We start from the raw sequence: 23,248 nt of genomic DNA, 5'->3' as shown, positions 1-23,248 counted from the left end.
GCTGCTTCAACACTAACTGCGGTTACTGAAACCACACCGCCTTTCTTTGCGTGAACATTTGGGCGGCATTATGCTAATAATTCCACATAGTGAGGTAGATATGTGGGGGCGTGTTAGAACGAGCCGTTTTAGGGGGGCGTGGCAGAGTCTTATCTTTGATAAAGAATATCTCTTTGGTTTTGAGACTTTAGTCTTTGCAACTTCAGGGATCTTATCTATGCACAATCAGCTTGTAACACTCCGAAGAGAAAGGACAACTTGAAATCGCATCATATGACAATTTTTGTTGCGTGGCTCGTTGGTCTAGGGGTATGATTCTCGCTTAGGGTGCGAGAGGTCCCGGGTTCAAATCCCGGACGAGCCCAATTTTTTTTCCTCTCTCACTCTTTACAAAATGGTGGATTAGTTAACACAACAATGTTCTACAATTTTAATTATTTATTTAAATGTAGATTGTAATGAAGGTAAAAATCCACCGACTTCTGTCGCAATACTTCACCATGAATCAGTGTGCACAGTGGTAGCGTTTACTGAACGGCGTCACAGTCAGTTGTAAGTAACGGCCTGTACCCCACCAAAATGGTATGATCATATGGTCATATGATTACACTGATAAAACACGTGGGGACAAAAACAGTTCAGACATGACCCCGACGTGATTTGAACACGCAACCTTCTGATCTGGAGTCAGACGCGCTACCGTTGCGCCACGAGGTCTCACGAGTCACAAGGGGAAAATAACAGCGTTTTAAAATTATTATTACGGTACATATAATGAAATTGAAATAATTTGTAGAAAAACAGACAAGACCTTCAAATGTCAAACGAACCATTTACATACTAATCCAAACCGCAAATTTATGTTATCCAGTTCGGCATGCATTTGAACAAAGGAGTATTAAATTGCCATTATTTCCGATTATCTATTATCTCGCACACAATGTTCTTATGTATACATACGAAAATACTATAAAATAATTATTTTATAGAACCGTTTTCCATGCTATCTAAAAGTACTTCAGACTTGCGAACAAGCTACCCTTACATGGCTCGTTGGTCTAGGGGTATGATTCTCGCTTTGGGTGCGAGAGGTCCCGGGTTCAAATCCCGGACGAGCCCTATTTTTGCTTGTTTTTCAAATGAAAATGTGCTGATGATTGAGCTGACGATTGAGGCAAACGAAGCCCACCGCATCAGACCTCATTCGTTCTGACAGTGTATCAAACAAGGCAGAGCAGGATGCGCGAGTCTGGTTGAATATTGAAGGCTGAAGCTCTATAACTATTTTCTAGTATCGAACAATAATAAGATAACATACATCTTATAATTTAAAGAACCAGAACATGCAAATAACTCTAAATGTGTATTTAACGGCAATTCCAGTGGTGGACAGTAACGAAGTAGTTTAACTTCGTTACTGTACTTAAGTACATTTTTCAAGTATCTGTACTTTACTGGAGTAGTTTTATTTTTAGTAACTTTTACTTCACTACATTCCAAAGCATAAGATCGTACTTTTTACTTCACTACATTTCATAAAACTTATCGTTACTCATAATATATCACGCGCTCCGAGACGCAGAAGCGGTGTCTGATTCATGAACGAACTGATTCTTTTCAATGAACCCGTTAAATCGGTTCGCAAATCGCACCAAACGATTCATTCACGAATTGGAATGATCCGATTGCAGCTGTTCTCGAGTCGACAACTCACTGATTCAAATGAACCGTTTAGTGGAAGTCTCCAGTGAACTGAATTCACAAGTAACAACCGGGAGATGTTGTGAGCGCGCGCGGATAGATATTCAAGGGACTCTTAGCAAAAATGAGGTTAAAGGGAAAATTCAAGAATTCATAAACAAAAATGGCAAGAAGTATGGAACTGTGATAGCAAGGGCAGACAAATGTATAATATTCAGCAGCAAGTAGGAAATGGAAGAAGTGTCTTTAGTTTTGTACTTTCACTCGAGTAAGATTGAAAACTGAGTACTTTTGCTGGAGTAATATTTTATAATACGGATCTGTATTTTTACTCAAGTACTTGATTTGTGTACTTCGTCCATCACTGGGCAATTCACACTATTTGCAACACCTCAGCCAAAACAGATATTGGCCAGTACGGGGATCGAACCCGCGACCTTGGCGTTATTAGCACCACGCTCTAACCAACTGAGCTAACCGGCCTTTGAATCGCGTTCAAAAATGTCAGTTCAAAAACTGGGATATATCTGCCCATTTAAATCGCTTTATCGCATAAATATTAACACTATTCATCTTAATTGGTCATTTTCTGCAAACTGATGAATACAACAGAAAATGTTAGTAACCGAACCATAAACGCCTTTTCTTAATAGGAATCATTTTCTATCTTTAAACGGAGGCAATACTAATGTTTCTCCAGCAGATGTGAGTTGTAAATCAAGTCTCAAATGTGATTTAGACGAATTCATTTTTAATGCACTTACACATCTGTTACATTCTCTTACCGCAAGATGTCAGTAGAGCCACTCACCTGAACTATTTCTCAGTACAATGCTTTAGTATAAAGCGAAAATGTTTTTCTTTTCATTTGAAGTTAGGCATCTGACTTAAATATTCAGTGCAATTATAACTTTGCATTTATAATTTTTACAGATTAGAATATATTAAAAGATATTTCCTTTTGGTTTATTGCATAACCTAATGAAAAATCATGCGAGATTTAGACTTATCTCCGTCTAACAATATTCAAAATTCCTTATCATACAGTGATAAGAAGTTATTATAACGTCACCCAGCATGTTATTACTAGCTGTAACACTTGCTTAGTGTCTCTATGAGAAATCAATCATATCTTTCCATCTAAAATAGTTTTGTATATAAGCTTCTCTGCTTATCTGGATTTAACCAAAGTGGATTCTACTCACGTGACCTGCAAAGTTGACTAGATATGTATCTGCAGTACATATCACTTTCATCTTTATCTGCAAGAGAGCATCTCGTTTAAGCAATACCGTAGGAACTTTTATTTTAGTTCTATAAAATATAAATTTCTATAGTTTATTAAAGAAATGTCTGGAATTCCAGGGATTTCCAATACACTGTAAGTGAAAGTGTACTGTAAGTATATACTGTCACATGGTCTCAGTCACATGCTCACGTTTCAAGAGATCATGTTTTTGAGAGTAAAAGATGTCTGTGAAGAGCTGGAAATGAGGAAGTGGCCTGGTGTTGTCTGTTCTGCAGCTGCAAAGCCTGAGCTTCAGGAAGCAGCTTGTTGGGTGAAACTACCAAGAAATCGGTTTGTAGTCTGCTGTTAAATTCAACATTGCATTCTCCGTCATATTGTGAACAATTAATAAATCTTCATATTCATTCATATTCAACTTGCTCTAACTACATAACTACACTAAAGCTTTTGAAATAATTTACCTTTTTGGCTGCCATCACAAAGTGCCTGGTCACAGAGACCCTTTTCATCATTCAAGTAATTCCTGATGGATAAAGTCAAGTTTTACCCTACATTCTTCCCCCTCATTGAATATCAATACGTCACATTAGAGACATAAAAAAAACAACGCAAAAAAGGAAGGTCAAAACTTAAACTGAGCAGAAATGAACAGATTTCTTACAGAAAGTGGGTGTTTGTCATTTATTAGATGAGTTGAGACGGGGATGACAAGCTCTCAACATTCAAATTTATTTTCATTAGCAATAAATTATCTTTTTACAAAATGAAATGGAACAATTATTTGGCAACAACTCTTTACCACTTTGAACATGAGAGGTGTTCATATGAACATGCACACAACTATAAAAACACCTACTCCAGCCGAGCAGCAAGACTAGTCTCTCAGGAAAATTACATTCTCTCTTTGAAAGATTGTTAAACCGTGTCTAACCAGATGCAACATAATAAAGTGACAAAAGCATCTATTTCTCTGTAAATAGATATTTTTGACCTAACTAGCTATGAGATGTCAGCGACCACAAAATTTACTGCTAATGTTACAACTTAATAATTTTGAAAAGGTCCTGTTCACACATGATCTCTTAACGGTAATTTACCGGTTATTTACCAGTAAAGACTGTATGTGTGAAAGGGGCAATTGATAATATGTATCCAAATCCAAATGTAATAAAAATTTATTTTTGAGTGATGAAAAATTCTTAGCAATTAGGGATTAACAAACCTGTTTATATATGTTTTATATAGGGCTATACAGGCATCCAGTGGTATTACAGATGATTAATAGTGCAAAATTTATATCTTAACAGTCAATTTACAAATAATGCGTTCAGATTTGTGGAACTCACAATGTGCGGAATCACCACACATTAGTGTCGTTACTATGACAACCAATGTGAATGTGACAAGAAACTGCAGTCTGAAAATAAATTATATATAATTTAGAAGTGTATTAATGTTGATATTTAAGATTTGAGTGTTTACAAAATCAGTTTGTTATGTAATCTTTTAAACGATCTTGATTATAGGGATTTCTCCTGGGCGTCAAAATGGCTAGAAATGGCCCTGAATAAGCCACAACACTGAGCATTTTTACTTTGAGTATGGACAAATGGCTTGATGCTGGAAAGTTACCATGTTGCATCTGGTTAGGACACAGATGTTGGACTGCTTTAACAACATTACTCTCTTGTGTGTAGTGTTTTGTGTAGGAAAACATTGTTTAATGTTCATGCAGCACGTGCAAAAAACACCTCAGTGTTATTCATCTGCAGTTTTTACCTTCATGTTCCCAAAAAAAATTGCATTCAAAATGCCTGATCTGTGCATTTGATTAACTTTGTTCTTTTTCTCTCTCTTATTTTCGTTTTGTTCTTCAAGTGGATGCGAGGAGAATGAGCTCCATACGGTACAGTACATCCTCTTTGTCCTCAGAGTTTAGTTTAAAAACACAAACCTGTATTGTCAGTAAGGTGTGACCATGCACATTAATACATTCCTTTTCCAGAGAAGCATGTCCTGACGTAGCATTTGTTGTCCTTCACCTCGTTTGCGCCTGCGTCAGAAAAGTGGTCCCCGTGTGTGATTGCGGAAGTTGAAATCCTTCATGCTAACATCGTGTTAGGACTGTATGGAAGCAGCGATTCAAAAACATTAGTGCTTATAGTGCAAGAGCTGTTCCATGACCCTGTCGAGTCCTCAGTGTGACGCCGGACATGTATTCAATAAAACACTGGACACAGAATGACAATTGGTCCGCCGCGACCTCTAGGGGGCGCTGCTTCCGGGTTACCGGGTCAGGAATTAGGTGAACGAATGGTTGTGGTGGTTATGCAATGTCGTTTCTTGTTCTTTATCTACAGGTCGGTCCAGGTGGGAGTGTACTGCGGACTTTTGGCAGGGCGGCGCCCCCTGGAGGCGGCTCTGGCCCCCTGCGCTCCTTCCTGAGCCTGCTGGATCCTCTGACACTCTTTAAGGTTCTGAGCCCGAACTTCTGCGCTCATGATCCTCTCCACCACGCGGATGGGGAACCAGCCTCGCTCGCCGTCATGCAACCTTTCACCCAACATCCAGCCTGAGGGCGAGAGATGAATATGACATGAAAGTTCAGAGAGAAGAAAAACAGGAAGGACATGTCACAAAAATAGTAAAACAGAACAGACCAAAGGAAGCAACATAGTAGGGTTGTGACGGTGAGGAAATTTTCCCACCGGTTAATCGACGTGTGATAACACCGGTAATACCGGTATCACCGTGGGGGCGGGGGCGTTCCCTCTTTTCCTGCTTTCCTTCGCTTTTAAGTAGCTTGTAAAAGCGGCGTGCGCATTTTACTTTCACTTTGAAATAGCGGCAATTCGGAGTAAAGCAATTGTTCGTTTTTAGTTCGTTTGAATTTTCCCTATTTTCCTCGCTTTCCTTCGCTTTGAAATAGCTTAAAAGCGCCGTGCATTTTACTTTCACTTTCGAATTAGCGGCAGTTCGGCGTCAATTGCTTGAATGCAACAACAAAATACAACGTCAAACTCACTTTAGCCTATATATAAAACAGAACTTTTATTAACAAAACACAAATAAAAATACACCATGCTATAGGGCAGGCTATGCCTAATATAAAATAACAAATAACTTACATAAAGTTTAAATAGGTATACAAAAACCGGAAATAGGCTAAGTAAACATGTATAATATATAACCAAATAAATAAGAAACGTAGGACGTTTATTAGCAAAACGAGTAAGAAAGCTTGGAGGCACGGCATACACCTTGATGTCAAATAAAATAAATAAATGACACAGTTTAAATAAAGTAAAAATCAGCAAACAATGTGGAACCAATTAAATAAGAAACAAATGTTTAAAAAAAAAATCTAAAATCACCTTAGATAAACGGCAAAAGTCAACAGGCTTTTCAAAATCCAAAATATTGCCAAACAGGTGCTTTTGCATTTCGTTTCGAAACTAAATCATCCGCGATCGTCTTGTCTGTCTCACCTCACTCTTCTTGTCAGTCAGCTCACTGGAGAAATGAAACCTGATCCGTGATGCGACTGTTGTTCGGCACGCTGCATTGAGCAGCCGCGTTCAGTTTTTAATTGTAGTGTCTGTTCTTTTACTGAACTAAATGATTTTTATTACTATAAAAAATCAAAACGACGGTGGGGGTCGGTGCCGCGGTGGGCAAGTGACACAACCAGTGTTGCGGCTTAACCGGTCACCGGTATCACCTTCAGCACCGTCTATCGCGGCAAGCCTAAAACATAGCGAGAGAGACAAGTTCATGCAAATGACAGCAGATGATGCAGAAATGAAAGACAAAGACCGGGTCTAGCCAAAAACAGCAAAGTCTGATAAAGTTGCATGGCTTATTGCAAGTCTTTTATTTAAGGTAAACACTGACTGATTTTTAAGGACGTCTAGTGTTTGTGATCTCTTACCATCATCTGTGCACTCCAGAATGTGCAGCACATCAGCCATTTCTACAGAGAGCTCATCAGGTTCCTGAGAGGAGTAGGACTGGATGCACTGAACCTGTGCAGAATCTGACATGCACCAGAAAAACAATAAATCATACTGCATACAGATACAGATACAATGAAACACACTAATTCAACTCATGAAAATAAAATAAAATAATTTTTTCTTATTTAATATTATTATAAATAAGATTATATTAATTATTTTATATTGTTATAAATAAAATAAACAAATGCTATATTATTTACTGCATAATATTAGGAAAAAAAAATATATTTATATTATTTATTTTACTTTAAAATAAAATGTTAAAATAGCCTTTTATGTCACTTATTTACTAGGACAGGGAGAAATAGGACAGTAAAAGATGATAAATAGAGAAGGAACAGGACTGAGAAATTAGATTTTGGGCCAATTACAGAGCTAACTAGTATGATGACAGAAATAGAAACTTTCTAATTATGACAAATAGAGATGGGATTTATCTTGTCTGATTCAGACACCAGATATACCCACATTTAGCAGCTTGAGCTTTTATCCAAACCAATGTGCATTCAAGCTACAGCTATATGTTTCTTTATAATCAAATGCATAGCGCTGTGCTACATAGGGTGTGCATGCATATATGATGTACCTGGTTGGTGAGTGCTGGTTGAGAGGAATCTCGTACGTCGGTTTGGAGTCAAAGCATATATCCAGCGCAGTTTATCACTTCTGTAAACATTCAGAGCACCATTAGTGCACAAAGCAAATATATACTGCAATCTCTGTGATAATGGCTTAGGACTGCATTCTCACATGCTTTCAGACTTGAGCATGTAGCTGACTTCTCTGTCCTCCTGGTTCTCCAGCAGTTTCAGCACAAACGCACAGGCCAGCATCTGACCCTGATCCTCCAGGTCTTCAGTCCTCAGCATGGAGCGACTGCAAGAGTCCAGAACCTGGTACTTCTCTCCACTGAAACACACATACAAAAAACATACAATAAAAAATTTTGCAAAAACAAACATAATACCTAAAAAAAAAAATCATGCTTATAGGAGTGTTAGACTAATAACAGTCAAGTACATTTTTCTGACAATATTCAGCAATTTTGAGTGATTTCAGCATTCATATTTCAACAATCAATATCAGCAAACCATTAACGGACAATAAACTATTTCTATTTTTTTGTCATTTTTAAATAATATTTTTTATAACGCTAACCGTATTAGTGTCCACACCAACAGACAAATTCATTCTGCTCAACATAAGCTGAAATGAAACACTAATTTAGCTCATGACAGATTGAAACAAAACAAAACCAAATAAAATAACAAAAAAAAAACCATTTATTAAAATTTTTTTTAATAATAATTAATTAAAATTGTATATTATATAATTTATACAATTATATAATGTTATAAACAATATTATTGTATTATTAGACTTTATTTTAATATTATAAATAATATATATATATATATATATATATATATATGTACGTACATAATTATAATGATTTAATCTATTTTAAATATATAATTAAATATTTTTCATATTATTTATTATTAAATTACTTAATGTTTAATATTATAAATAAATATTATATTTTTATATTTTACAATATTAACATCCACACGAATGTATGATATTGTTATGTTTATTATAAGCTCATGTTGCTGTTTTGTGTGGATTCTGATTGGCTGTCAATGTTTTTATCGTTCATCAGCTGGAAAAAAAAATAGTTTCAACGGTATCGTTCCTCTGTGTCATTTTAGAACGATTTTTAAAACGTTATCTCTATTGTTATAACAATAAAGACTTCCGAACAGTTTATTTCATTTCCACAATTTTGTGTATTAATCTCATTTGCTGTCAGTAAATTGTATTATATGTAAATCAAAATCTCTCTTGATTTCCATATTGGCATTGACCAACTGATGACATCATGTGAAGTGCCGCTGATGATGTCACAGACCTGGAGCTGCGTTTGGTGATGAGCAGCAGGTTATTGAACAGGAACAGGTAGATCGGGTGGTAGAGCTTGCGGCTGCGCATGGTCCTGGTGCTCTTGGGTCCGGACATCTGCTGCACCTCACCCTTCTTCAGGAGCCAGCGAGAGTGAGAAATCACCGGCACCGACTGCAAACAAGAGAAGAGAACTGCACTTAATGGGCCTATAAAGATGAGGGTTGTAAGAGTTTCACTCTGAGACACGAGTAAAGGGCTCTTGTAACAATTAAAGGGATAATTCACACAAAAATTATATTCAGGTGATCATTTACTCTCCATCATATTGTTGCAAACCCAAATGACTGTTTTACATGGAACAAAAAAAGGAGATATGTTCACATTGCTAATTTTTATAGAATGAAAATGCATGGCAATGAATTCAAGAGGTGTTTTTAATGTCACTACGTTTGACATTAATATACCAAATGCCATTGATTCTTATATGTATCATAACTGAATGAGATACATCATGTTTGAGTCAACAAATGCAAATAAAAGCTAGAAAATATTTTTAGCGCACAATGACTTACATTTTATTCCATTACAGTAATCACATACAGCTATTACCGCATTTTCAACAAATATGTTGCATCTGAATAGTCAAACTGGGTCAACATTTGCATTGTTGTGCATTGCTGAGAAAAAAAAATGCATTGGTGTATAAGTCACATTTTATCATTGCATTTTGAAATAATGCTAAATACTGATAAATAAAACTAAACATTTACTAACATTCGAAACAGTACACTGAAAAAATTTGGTGTAGGATTTCATTTGAAACAATTTTCACTCAAAATTGCTAGAAAACGTCACAAATAATTACAAAGAAACAACAAGTAACATTGAATTAAATGTGACATTTTGAAGTTGAAAGACTGAAAAGGTATTTTCTTGTAAAACATTTTTATTTATTTTTTTACACCTTCAAATTATTATTATTGTTTTTGTTTTGTTTTTTACAACGTATTAACATATTTTATGGCTTTTTTTTTGTCTTTTTCCACACTTGACAGTCACCAGTCCCTATTAAATGTCATGCTATGCAAAAGAGCAGCTTCTTCTAAACATCTCCTTTTGTGTTCAACGGAAGAAAGTAAGTCATACGGGTTTGGAATGACATGAATAAATGACATTTTGGGGTAAACTGTTCCTTTTAGTACAGCAGAAGAGTGCATTCTGGGATATGGCACAACATCTTTAGTCTTTTAGTACCTTCGACTTGAATTCAAGTGTTTTCTCGATGCTGATCAGCTCTTCAGTGCGACTCATCTTCCTCACTCCTTCATTGCACTCCTTCACAATCTGAGAGACACAAACACACACCCACATCTGCATTAATATCGCCACATGTGGGGATTTCCCATCCACTTCTATTTTAATGAAGAGCTAATTATAAGTACTCTACACTAACCCACATATTCACCCTAACCTTGAAATACAACTTTAGGTATTTTTAGATACAAATTAGACTCTTATTAAACTCATTTCCTTGTGGAATCGTCTCTCGTTCATCAGGTTTTACTATTAGAAAAACATACTCCCACACACAAGAACAAGTCTGACTACATAACACTTTTACGTTTCACTCTAACTTGGAGTTCAACAAATCTTTATAATTGAGCAAACTGCAGATGACCTCTGGGACATAAACTTTGCCTTGAGGTCTTCGGAGTCGGTTTTTATTGAGAGCCACTGTCTTGATTGTGTTAATGACAGATCAGAATCATAAGTTTGATCAGTAAAAACATTTTGCATCTTCATCGAATTCATAAAACAAAAAGTGTTGTAAAGTCATATACAAAACTACCACACCAAAATAGCAGCATCCTTAACAGTTAAAGGTAGTCAGGCATCTGTACACATGATGCCTTTCTATTTATCGTATGCTATTTTATCAACTAGTGGTAAATGATGCACTTTTTGTTGATAATTATTTAATTAGTGTAGCGATTATGTATTTCCTGTAAACAACCACAACAAAGCACCACATGGATCCATTTTTGCATTATGATTGTTGCCATAACAACAAATAATTTGAGTCCGAGGACTTGAATAGCAGTTGAATCACAATGACGTTAATTCCAACATAAACATTTAAAAATGTTTAAAGAAAATAATTCAGAACAAAAGCAGCATTCTACCTCACAGCTGTTAAAGTCAGTGACAAAAGGTGTGGCGCGGTAACCTTGGTAACAGGAACAACAGGGTGAGACATTGAGACATTGACAGGTGAAAGTCCAGAGACAATGAGACACAGTAATAACAAAGCTCATTACCACACCCTGGAATCAAAATACACACACACACAAACATACACTTACCCTTTCCAACTCTTGATGAGCTAATATTGCAGTCTTTTCGCTCTCGGAATTTTCTTCCACCTTCTTCAGAATATTCTGGAACAAAAAGAAGCAGTTTTGATAAAGAGACAGACAGACTTATGCTACTGAGCTAATTCTAAGACATTTGATTGGCCGACTCATTCCTTACGCAAGTTATTCGAGACTTCTAATTGGCTGACGCTTTACCTGAACAAGTAGTTTGAGTCGCGTGATTCGCTGGAAGGGGAGGATGAGGAAGGAGGTAAACGAGAGGCCCTTCACTTTCGGCTGATTCTCCAAAATGGCAATATTCTCTCGAAAAAGAGCATTTTCTTGTCTGAAAAACACATACAGACATTTATGTATACGTGTGTTAATGCAAATATAGCCTGTAATTGTAAAACAAAGAGGCAGTGATAGGCAAGTTACACAAAAAGTAGCTAGCTAAAATACACACTACTCTACAGAACAAAAAAAGCTTTTGAAATAAAGTCAAAAAACAACTAACATAGTATTTAAGAGAGTTTGCATATATTAGACAAGTAAAGTTACCTACATCCAAGCTGCAAACAAGCACATAGATCATAATGCACAATGCTTGTCCCTTAAACCTTGATTTACTAAAAAGAAGTGACTCTTGAAAATGAATAAATCGTTCTTTCCTGATTCATTAAAAAAAAGAACTGATTCAAAAGATTTCTGAATCAGACACCGCTTGTTCTGATTCTAAACAGCCAAATGACTGTATCTATATTGCTTAAATAATAATGTTAATCAACATTACTTAGTTGATTTGAACAAACTTTTTCTACTTGGATGCATTACTACTTTGTCACTACTTTTACATAATGCTTCAAATCATGCTGTTTGTTGGGGAAAGGTGTGCTCACTTTCTCCTGGCAGACAACATAGTTTTATTTAATTGCTGTCAGATGAAACTGCTTTGCATATTGCTGTTAGATTAATTATAATCATAAATCTTGACATCCAGATTAGTCATATTAAACTGCATTCACAGTCCACAACCAAAAGTAAAACCGCAAAGAAAGTTGGAAATGTATCACTCCAAAATAATTTGCATAAATGCACATTTTAATTTCAGTTAGTGTCATGTTCACCTGAGACGTGGGATGCTACTACTTACTGAGGACAGTACTTTATACTGCTTACTATAAAAAAAACTCACGTGTGTCATTTTTAAATTTAGTTTTGTATAAAAGTGTCTAAACTTAAGGCAGTCCAAACAAATATTGGGTAACTGACGAGATTTGTAAAAGTTGTGGCTGATTTTCCTTCTGATTCCTTCAACACACATCGAATGGAAGGTCAAGTAGGACACACATTGCATTGTGGGATACATTATTCTGCGTAGTGTGCTTCTGATCTGTTATATACAGCATATTGACTCTGATTTTGCCAAAACTACTAGGTCATTCTGTGCAAAACAGAAACTTTGGATAGTGTGAATAGCATATATACTGCAGAGATAGCATGACTAGAATTTTAGCATGACATACAGCATTTGTTCCATACATAGCCTGATATTTCACACAGATTTTTGACAAATATGTGCAGTTTAGCCTCTTTTCCAGCAGGTGGCCTATAAATAAAGCGGCTCAGAATGAATTTCAGCAATGCACTATGATTGCACAAGAGAAATGGTGTTTGGACAGCAGAATTTGCTTTAAACTTCTTATTATGTGTGTGTGTGTGTGTGTGTGAAATAATAGGTTTTATTGTTATAAATATAAATACAATTAGTATTTAGTAAGAAATTGCCTCTAGGACAGCACAATGAACTACTTGAAATGAACTTAACTAGGTCTCAATGAAGGAAGATGGTTTATGAGGTTAGAGTTTATCTTTATGAACCTGTGTGGTTTAAAAACAACAAAACACCATTGTTTCTGGTGCACCTACCTAGCTGTTGTTATGAACGTAAAGCACACACACACACAGACTGGTTTTAACCCTAATCTTAAAAGGAACGGAAAGCACTGAAACTCCCAGAAAGTCCCAAGAGCTTTGCACGGCTCACAAACCCAAACAAATGAAAGCACCTACACAAACCCTTACACAACAAATCAGAAGCCAGCGAGAAATGAAGCCTCAGGCTAGAATCCAGGTAGACAGCTGGTCTGTGGATACACTGAACATGCATGCAGAGCTGATTTACACAGCAAACGCACATTACTGTCCCTCCCTGTCTTGAAAATACCCGACATTTACTATTGTAAAGCTATTGTATGACTTGGGACATGATGTATGAGTTGCATGAAACACTTTTACGCTTTGAATAATCCAGCTTTTGAGTTCTATGCAAGAAAATATGGGTTTGGGACAGCATTAAAAATGGTCACGGGGGTAAACTATCACTTTAATAAATGTAAAGTGTCATGGAATTTCACTAAGTGAAGGAAGCGTGGGAAGACTGCAGGTGACACATTGATGCATTGCAGTTGTTGTTCCTTGTATGAGCCACACCCACCAGTCAAGTCCAGTCACTGTGTCACATTTAATTACAAGTCATCATATACAACGTCACGCGTTTCCGTTACGACACAAACAAGGAAATACGTACAAAGGCAAAGAAAGCATTTCGGACCAGAATTGATCTGTATGTTAGTTTAGTTGTTCACCAGACAAATTTAGCTGGTTGATCAGCATGCTCTTTCTGGTGAAGCTGGTTAACCAAGTAACTCTTTTTAACTAAAGATTAACTGGTAACATTTTACAATAAGGTCTTATTTGTTAGCACTAGTTAATGCATTAGCTAACATGAACTAACAATATATTTTTGCAGCATTTATTAACCTTTGTTAGTTGAATGTTAGTTAATAAAAATGTTTGTTACTTTATGCATTAACTAATGTTAACAAATACAACTTTTCATTTTAATAATGTATTTGTAAATGTTGAACTTAACATCACAAATAAATGCTATGTAAGTAAGTATTGTTCATGTTAACTAATATACTGATATGAAACCACATTGTAAAGTGTTACCGATTAACTAAATTTTAACTAATAGATATAACAATAGTTTCACCAGTTGATTAGTCACAGTAAATGAAGACAATTGTTTTGCATTACACGCTTAAATATGTTATGCTTAAATATGCAAATGAGACATTGTCTAATTAAATGAAGAGTTCAGATGCAAAAGCCTCTAAGTACATCTGACGTTTTTCTTTAAAATGAGCTTTTCTTTCTGGCTACTATGTATAGGTTTCTATGTAAGTACTGGTATTTCTGAATGGGTTGAGGCTGGGATTTAGTGCATTTGAAGTGAAAGTACTTGATAAACATATACTATGTGTGGAGAGCAATCACTCAGTATTGTTATCTCATTTTTGACCAAGATGGCTTTTAGAGGCTTTTGCATTGGAACTCTTCAAATATGCACTAATTTGCAGAAAATTCCAGAACGCCAATTTGAACATTGGATGAAGTCAGGTTCAAAATTCTTGTTTAATTAGAGTTAAAGGTTTTTACAGAGAGGACAGAAAATACCGTCAACAGCTAGAAAAAAAGTGCTTTTTACCAAGTTTTCTGGGAATAAATTGTTCTATAAATCAGACGAATGATATATAAACAAACCCCTCTGTAAAAATCCTCAGGATAAACATTGCAATGAAGTGTAGTGTACGTAAGTGCTACTGAAGTGGAGATTTCTGGTTTACTGCATGAGAATAAAACTCATTTTAAGAAAAAGGCCTTTAAAATATATGTATTGTAATTGAAATCTACAGACACAAATAGAGAAAGTGCATTAAAATAAACACTTAAATTGTATTTTGGATGTTTTCTATATACTATACTCTATACTCTGAAAGACGACACATTATGTAAGCAAAATAGCCCAAAATCTCAAAACTGACCAGCTATAGATGTATTTGCGTTCACATACTTTCGTAGTATATATTTTGTGACTGTAAGGTGATTATTTTGGAATGGCACACCAAAATTGTCCCTCCTACCTGACTGAAATTGGCATATCTGACCTCTAATTACTAAATATTTCCCCTTTTTTCATATGCACAGGTAAGAAATTTTCTTACAGTATCCGTCTGTAGTTCTTCTCCTGGTACGCCTGGTTGATGACGTAGCTGATGAAGACTTGGAAGTGGTTAACAGCGTGAATATGAACAATGTCGCACACGTCTGAGATCAGGATGGACTCTTCGATCCTGTGTTCCAGATCCATGAGGAACCTGAGGAAAATATGAGGTCATCACTGTTGGCAACAATATTATGGCTATGTGACATTTTGTATACGCAATTAAGATATGTACTTCAGTAGCAATGGGGAAAGTACATACTGTTTACGTATTGTTTATGTTTGCATGTAAGTGTTAGCATCCATATAATATATGCAAGCTTAACTGAAAAAGCTTGCATGGGCAATAACTTCGAAAATCCACTATCATTAGTTTACATCTGGCCAATTTTGTTTAGTGCCGCTAGTGATGCAGAAATTAAACATTTCTCTTTACAGAAACGTTAGCTTGAGCTCATTAGCTTAGCTGTGCACCAACAAGCACATCTTATAAAAGAAAGAAAGTCAAATCAATCTTGTATTCCAATGTTCACTGTACAAGAGCAGGTTTGGAAGAGTCGAGCTTTTCCTGACTCATGCGCATGAATCATTGCATTAGTGGGTGGATTTGCATGCTATAAAGCTAGCTGACTGGAATCAAATCGCACCAACACTTTAATTTTAGCCTGTGGGCAATAATGGGTATCAGGGTGAATGGGAGGAAGTTTCACTTCTGAAATATGATTGACGCATGATTATGTGAAGTTTATTAATACTGATTGCTACGTGAGACAAAACTAGTTTAAACTACATAAGAATTTAGAAGGCTATTTATTAGATTACTAAAGGCAGATGTCATAATATGTGACTACACATAGAAAACACAAAAAAAAAATTATAAAATGTATTTTTAAAATATATTTAAAATATAAATAAATTAATATACTAATAATTAATTAACTAATAATAAATACATTAGGCCTACTAATATTCAAAACAGATATATTTTAGAAAATGTTATAAATATGTTTTTTTTGTTTGAAATACATAAATTACTAAATATTTTCAAGATATATTTTTTTGTCTTTTTTTTTTTTTTTTGTATATTTATATAAAATGTGTCTTCACAATATATTTTGGAAATGTATTTTGATTTAAAAATATATATATAAAATTAATACAATGTACAAAAATAAATACATTTGAGCAATTATTATTATTATATTTGTTTTTTTGTATATTTATATAAAATATTTTTTAAATATATTTGGAACATACTGTATATTTTGAATTACATTATTACTGTAACTGATCGCTGTTAATAATTGACTGATTATTATCTGATAAACTGATTAATCGCATAGGTTCCCCCACAAACACACCTCTCGCTTGCCTTCATGATGTCCTCAATGTTGGAGAACAGGAAGTGCATGTCAGACTGACTCAAGGTGTTGACAAGCAGAGGGTTTCGTAGAAAGTGGGTCTCCAGCAGCTCCAGGCTTTTGTAGTACGACGCCTCAGAGGTCACCAGTTCAAACATGGCCTACAGAAAGAGCCAGAGACACATTCAATTAACGTGCACTGCTATTACCAAGTGTTTTTGCTGTTAGCACATACCGTTCAAAAGTCTGGGGTCAATACAGTTAAAAAAAAAAAAAAAAGAATCATTTTATTCAGCAAGGATGCATTAAATTGATCAAAACTGTCAGTAAATACATTTGCACTGTTTCAAATAAATGCTGTTCTTCTGAACGTTCTAGTCATGACAGAATCCTGAAGAAATGCAACAAGGTTTCCACAAAATATATTAAGCAGCACAGCTGTTTTCAACTGATAATAATAAGAAATGTTTCTTGAGCAGCAAATCAGCATAATGTGACACTGAAGAGTAATGATACTGAAAATTTGGCTTTGCATTACAGCAATAAATTACATTTTAAAATATTCTCAAACAGAAAACAGTTCTTTTAAATTGTAATATTATTTCACAATATTACTGTTTTTACTGTATTTTTATTGAAATAAATGCAGCCGTGGCAAGCATTAGAGACTTTTGAACAGTAGTGTATGTTGCATTTTTATACACTAGTCGATACGAAGCATGTGTCCCACCTCCTGCAGTATGATCTCCTTTGTCTCCAGTGTCTTCAGTAGTCCACTGTCCTTCACAGCCTCCAGGTTTTGCCAGAGGCTCAGTGAATGCATGCTGTTCCTCAGCTGTAGCTGTAAAGCAGGCGCAGCCGAGACCCCTGACCCTGCAGCCGGAAGCCCATCTCTCTGTCGACGCTGCTCGATCTCCTGCTGCTTAGAGGTGTCGCGGTACTCTTGATACAAAACATCTGGGCACAAACACATTATAGCACAGAATGATGATTTGGAACAATATTTTTCACACATTGAGATCTTTTATCACATGTGACAGTATAGATGTTAAAAGCACACTATAGTAAATATATGTTTCTCATTCACATTTCTAAACAACCAATATGGCAGAATGAGCCTCTTACGAATTGACTGAGTTCAACAGCACAGCTGGTCACTTTAAAGTCACTTTAAAGCAAGTCAATGTTGCCATGGACGCTATTTTCTATGTTTTATATAAAGATGGATACATATATAATGCAGTGTTTTTTTTTTTAGTATTATGGATATACTATCATAAAACGCATTCATATTTTAAATTGGTTTTTATTTTATATAATCTCAGTTTTCTTTTTAATTTTAATTGAATTTTTAGTCATTTTGCTATGTGCTTTCATCATTTTTATTAGTTTAGCTTTTCTTTATTTTAGTTTTAGTTTTAGTAATTTTAGCATTTTTAACTTCAACTTATTTTATTTCAAATATGTGCCAAGAAAACATGAACCGAGTGAGATGCAGATCAGGAATGAGCTCACATTCACTCACCGGTCTCTACCTGTCTGAGCATCTACATGATAACAGCATGTGCATACTGCATGTGTGTGTGTGTGTGTCTCAAATGTGTGACTTTGTTCAGAGGAAGGCAGTTGCATAATGTCCTGTAGTCACATTCAACAAGACCTTCAGGTGGGTGTTCAGCACAGTCGTTGAAAAGAGATCAGACGAGTGAGAAGAGACGCTGATAGACTTGCAGAGATGAGAATGAATGAAAAAATAACGAGATAAATTTTAAATAGGCATAGCTAAATTTTCATTATTAACACATATTATGAATATGTATTCCTGATTTCTTCTGAAATTTTTTTGCATTTTGTATAATTACATAAAATATATGTTAAACATATTTTGGACATACATTTCATTTTAAAATAAATTACTAAATATATTGAAAACAAATATATTTAACATAATATTATAAATATTATATAAGAATGTTATTTTTTGGACATACAGTACATTGGAAATACATTTAAAATAAAAATATACAAATTAATAAATATATTCAAAACAGATATAATGAATATATACATACATATATATATATATATATATATATATATATATATATAGTAATTAACATGTATTATAAAAATATATTCCTAATTTCTCCTGATATATTTTTGCCATTTTTTATATATTTACATAAAATGTTTTTTTAAATATGTTTTTGCCTTAAATTGTAATTTTTAAATGTATTCAAAAATATATACATTTTAACATATTATGAATATATATTCTTGATTTCTCCTGATTTTTGATTGCTGTACAGGAACTGATGCAGCTACTAAAATGATGAGAAATCATGGGGATGAGAACAAATGTCTTGTTGAAATGATAACAAGACATGACAATAGATAAAACAAAATCAATAGAATAGATGAGAAGATGACAGAGATGAGAAACAACAAGAAAATGGACCACAAAAGACAGGATGAGAACAATAAATGAGACCAAATGAGAAGAGATGAGCAAAGAAATTAGAAGAGCATACAATGGAGAAACAGAAAAAGAAATATAATGTTGACAGAAGAAGCTACAAAAGAAAGAGGAGGAGAACTTAGGAAAGAAGTGGAAAATAAGTGAAGTGATGAAAAGAAAGACTTGGATGCAGATACAGGAGAGAGAAATAGACAGATGATGAGGGAAATAGAGATGATATAAAATTATGTTGCGTTGGCGAAAAAAGCAGATAACTCTCTCTTGCTGTTATTCCAGCATATATTTAAAAAGACATCACCCACACACTCCACCTGCCTTCATCCTACATCCACTAACACACACACATGCGTCTCATACACAACCCAGCACATCCATGCTGTAAATTCAACTGCAAATAAAGTTGCCTACACGGTTCAACTTGAGGCAAATAAATTAGCATGCATTGTTACAGCACATCAGTCTCCCTCTCTTCCTGCATGTGCATGTGTGTGTTTTCACTCACCAACTCTCTTCACAATGTTGAGATTGCGGCAGGAGTTCTCTACTGCCATCTTCTGCGGACTGTCACCATTCCTCACCAGCCTGAAAGAGAAAAAACCCCTAATAATCAGTGACTAGCAGAGATAAGAGGAAACGTGTGTGTGTGGCTATATATTTGTGTGTGTGTACCAAAATGAGAACATGTCAGCCCACTCTCAAAACACCCTACAGCTGTTTTAAGTCCTACTTATGTTTCTAAATGAGGGGAATATTGCTTCCTCACATTTTTAATTCTCATTTAGCTTTATTACATTTTAAACCTGACAGACCTAAATAAGTCAAATCCATCAGCAGAGTCATGTGAGTAGTATTTGATTCATACAGCACATGTGCCCACATGCAAACGACAAACACGAACATACTGTACAAGCTAATGTAAATGCATAAATAAGCCATATACATGCAACTTTGCATAAATATACAAAATACTGCATGCACATATTTTCAAACATGGGTAGATAAAATGACATTCAGTCACTACAAGTATCTGATTTTTGCATAATTATTGTACAATTATTGATTGATTAATATTTTTTTTTTCAGTTACATATATTTAAACATGACATGCAAATACTGTTTATAAATATAAAAAGGCACACAGTCTATGAAGTTATTCAAGTTACACACTAAAAAATTGATTTTAGAAAAATAGATAAAAAAATAAAATGTACAAATGAACTTCTACTCTGTCGGTCTCTCTTACCGGAGCGTGATGTTGTCAGGGTCGGCAGTGGTGTCATTGTCCTGCATAGTGCAGGCACTTGTTGTCCGTTCACTCAGCTCTTCCATTTCTTGTCTACGCGGCCAACCTCCTGGCGTCGCCAACGGAGACCGAGAGCGAACTCCTCCCAGCACAGTAATCCCGTTGCTTGGCAACGACATTCCAGAGCGAGAAGGTGAACTGATAAAAATACATAAATACTGTTAATATTTAAATAATGAGAGGTTTGAAGAAACTCATAGCCTTCTTGAAAGATCAAATCACCACTCAGAGATACGGTGTCCTCTACAAACACACAAGCAGATAGTGAACCTGCATGTTGCTGACCACATGAACACAAACAGAAACAGAGCTAAGCCCAAACACAAAGTCACCCACATACCTTCAGTTCTCAACTCTAAACTCTTCCACCCACACACACAGACAAACATCTCTCATCCTGAGAAAATCATACGATACAGAGTTGAATCATAAATCACAGCAGACGATAACTCACGCACAAACACCTCATCACTATCATAGACAGACAGACACATAGACAGACACATAGACAGGCAGACAGACATATATACAGATATAGATAGATAGATAGATAGATAGATAGATAGATATGTGTTTGTGTGCACTCACTGATGCATTCTGGGAGAGTGTGGAAGTCGATTTGCCGCAGAGGGGCTGAGCCTGTTGTAGGAGGCGGGGTCCATTGCTTGTTTAGGAGAGGAGGAGGGGCCTGATCGAGAGAATGGGAGTGACTTAGGTTAATGAAAAATAAATTAACAGAATAAAATGAGCTTGAACACATGTGAATGGAATAGAACAAAATGGAATTGACCTAAATCCATCTTGCATGACAGTTCCAGAGACAGGCACAGTAAGAGACTACAAAAATGTTTTTATAAGAAGGAAAACAAAGCATCAGAAGTACATATTATATGGTATTAGTGACAAGTAAAACCGATTGTTTGGCTAAAAACTATTGAGATGATGAATCTGACTGCCAGAGAAAGTACTTCATTACAAGCAAAACAACATACTGGTCATTCACTTGTTACCACACACATTCACACAAATACACACTGACACATCAAACACACACACACACTCGTATATAAATACAGAGGGCCCATTGTGAATGCTGGCTGTGCTGCCTGAAACTTTGTGGGCACAGGAATGTGTAACTGGGGCCTCAAATGGAACTTGTGTGTGTGTGTGGCTGCTGAGGTAGTCTGTTCAGTTTCCCCCTGAATTTGTCTCCTCTGCAAATTCTGAAGTCTCACGAACAAAGGATGCATCCGAAATGCTTCATTACCTCCTTACACTGTTTCCCTTAGCTGCTCTCTTGACCAAGCGGCTTTCTGCTCACCCAGTCAGTCTACACGAATGGCAGACGGTCATGTGCTATTTGTGTGTCTGGATCATGAGTTAGGTGTGATCAGGGAGATTGCACAGCATGTTTGTCAGACTCCTTAGATAAATATTGATCCATGCTTCAATAAAACTCTGTTGAGCACTTGACAGACTCTTTAACTGCTATGAATTCCACTGCTGCTTTATAATATTCTGGCCTCTTATATTAGTTGTGAACATAATATGCAAGCAGCATTATTACTATTGTTCAGGGTTGCTTAGGGTTAGGGACTTGAACAAAACTCTAACACCAAGTATTAAACTTGAAAAAATATATTGAAAAAATATATATCCCTCCTTCATTCGGGTTTAAAAAAAAAAACATTTTTTTTTTTTTTGCATTAATATGATTTTATCATATTAAAATATACAATTTTGAATAAAATTAAAAAGTATATAAATATTTACTAATGTTAATAAAAATATAGTTAAAAATATAATTTTAAATTTACCATAAAGTCTGACTAACTTTTTCCAAATTAAACCAGATGAGCATATTTCATTAATATATGCAACAGACTGTTGTCTTGTGTCATGGGAATCTTCATCCAGCAGATCCCAGTTCCTAGTCTATGTGCACTTGATCTGAGGTTCAAACCACACCTGACTGACTAACCAACCTCACGGCTGAGAGTTCAAACTGAGGTCAGCTCAAAGAAGAACTCCTAAAATACAGATTAAAAAACAAGGACAGACTAGATCGGGGTCAGTTTGTCACACCACAATGTGACACTAAAGTTATTTTACGGTCACACTGTACATTGGTTAATAATTTGCTTTAAACCCAGTTTCCAACAGTGTCACCAGATCTGGAGCAGCAATCAACAGTGAATGGGGTTGTTTCCCCAGCGGGCACTGCAATTTGAGAGAAACCGATGATGTATAACAAGTTCAAAAAGTGTGTGTTTTGTATTGTTTGAACAAATCAGCAACACATATGGTACAATGACTACCTATAGTACACGCTATTGCTAGACCAAGAAGTCTAGACATTTTTGAAAAAATAGTCATGTTATGTAACATTCAATACTTCAGATGTGATGCATTACTGCCCTTTTATATAATACATAGTCATATTTTATATAATATACACCACCAATCAAAAGTTAAACACACTTACTTAGTCATTATTATGACTAGTTTGCACATTTTAGAATAATATTCAAAACTATGAAATTATACAAATGGAATAATGTTATGACCGAAAATTCTAAACTATCTTTTATTTTACCTTACATTCTGGACATTCACTAAACATTTACTGGACACTCGGGGTCACACACACACACACACAAATAAATAAATAAAAAATTATATTTGTCTACAAAGCATGAATCATAAAGGTCAAATGTTTCAAGATCGTGAAAAATGCTATTTTATATTTTCAGACTTTTTTGATATTTACTGGTATTGTCAGATTATATATATATATATATATATATA

The 23,248-nt window shown here is 35.2% G+C and overlaps 1 protein-coding gene and 4 non-coding genes across 5 annotated transcripts in view; 2 read left to right on the top strand and 3 right to left on the bottom strand.

The window, feature by feature from the left end:
- The first annotated feature begins 292 nt into the window (after nucleotides 1-292).
- trnap-agg (transfer RNA proline (anticodon AGG)) lies at nucleotides 293-364 on the top strand. Its single transcript has one exon. It is a non-coding gene; the product is annotated as a tRNA-Pro (tRNA).
- A 281-nt stretch (nucleotides 365-645) lies between these two features.
- trnaw-cca (transfer RNA tryptophan (anticodon CCA)) lies at nucleotides 646-717 on the bottom strand. The gene has a single exon. It is a non-coding gene; the product is annotated as a tRNA-Trp (tRNA).
- Nucleotides 718-1,047: 330 nt separating this feature from the next.
- trnap-ugg (transfer RNA proline (anticodon UGG)) lies at nucleotides 1,048-1,119 on the top strand. Its single transcript has one exon. It is a non-coding gene; the product is annotated as a tRNA-Pro (tRNA).
- A 991-nt stretch (nucleotides 1,120-2,110) lies between these two features.
- trnai-aau (transfer RNA isoleucine (anticodon AAU)) lies at nucleotides 2,111-2,184 on the bottom strand. Its single transcript has one exon. It is a non-coding gene; the product is annotated as a tRNA-Ile (tRNA).
- A 1,438-nt stretch (nucleotides 2,185-3,622) lies between these two features.
- The window catches only part of ngef (neuronal guanine nucleotide exchange factor), a 24,373-nt gene continuing 4,747 nt past the window's right edge, over nucleotides 3,623-23,248 (bottom strand). The window contains exons 2-15 of the mRNA XM_016554381.1: nucleotides 21,029-21,128; nucleotides 20,381-20,578; nucleotides 19,640-19,719; nucleotides 17,389-17,615; nucleotides 16,659-16,819; nucleotides 15,299-15,451; nucleotides 11,445-11,574; nucleotides 11,238-11,312; nucleotides 10,129-10,218; nucleotides 8,882-9,045; nucleotides 7,720-7,878; nucleotides 7,556-7,635; nucleotides 6,882-6,986; nucleotides 3,623-5,522 (exon numbers count right to left, since the gene is read on the bottom strand). Of these exons, the coding sequence (XP_016409867.1) occupies nucleotides 5,305-5,522; nucleotides 6,882-6,986; nucleotides 7,556-7,635; nucleotides 7,720-7,878; nucleotides 8,882-9,045; nucleotides 10,129-10,218; nucleotides 11,238-11,312; nucleotides 11,445-11,574; nucleotides 15,299-15,451; nucleotides 16,659-16,819; nucleotides 17,389-17,615; nucleotides 19,640-19,719; nucleotides 20,381-20,578; nucleotides 21,029-21,128 (1,940 nt within the window). The 3' untranslated portion in view covers nucleotides 3,623-5,304. The remainder of the gene's footprint in view (nucleotides 5,523-6,881; nucleotides 6,987-7,555; nucleotides 7,636-7,719; nucleotides 7,879-8,881; nucleotides 9,046-10,128; nucleotides 10,219-11,237; nucleotides 11,313-11,444; nucleotides 11,575-15,298; nucleotides 15,452-16,658; nucleotides 16,820-17,388; nucleotides 17,616-19,639; nucleotides 19,720-20,380; nucleotides 20,579-21,028; nucleotides 21,129-23,248) is intronic.

The sequence above is a fragment of the Sinocyclocheilus rhinocerous genome, unplaced genomic scaffold (assembly GCF_001515625.1).
Source record: "Sinocyclocheilus rhinocerous isolate Xijiao unplaced genomic scaffold, SAMN03320098_v1.1 scaffold466, whole genome shotgun sequence".
NCBI lineage: Eukaryota > Metazoa > Chordata > Actinopteri > Cypriniformes > Cyprinidae > Sinocyclocheilus > Sinocyclocheilus rhinocerous.
The sequence above is the reverse complement of the archived record's forward strand: the minus strand, read 5'-3'. Positions and strand labels throughout refer to the sequence as shown.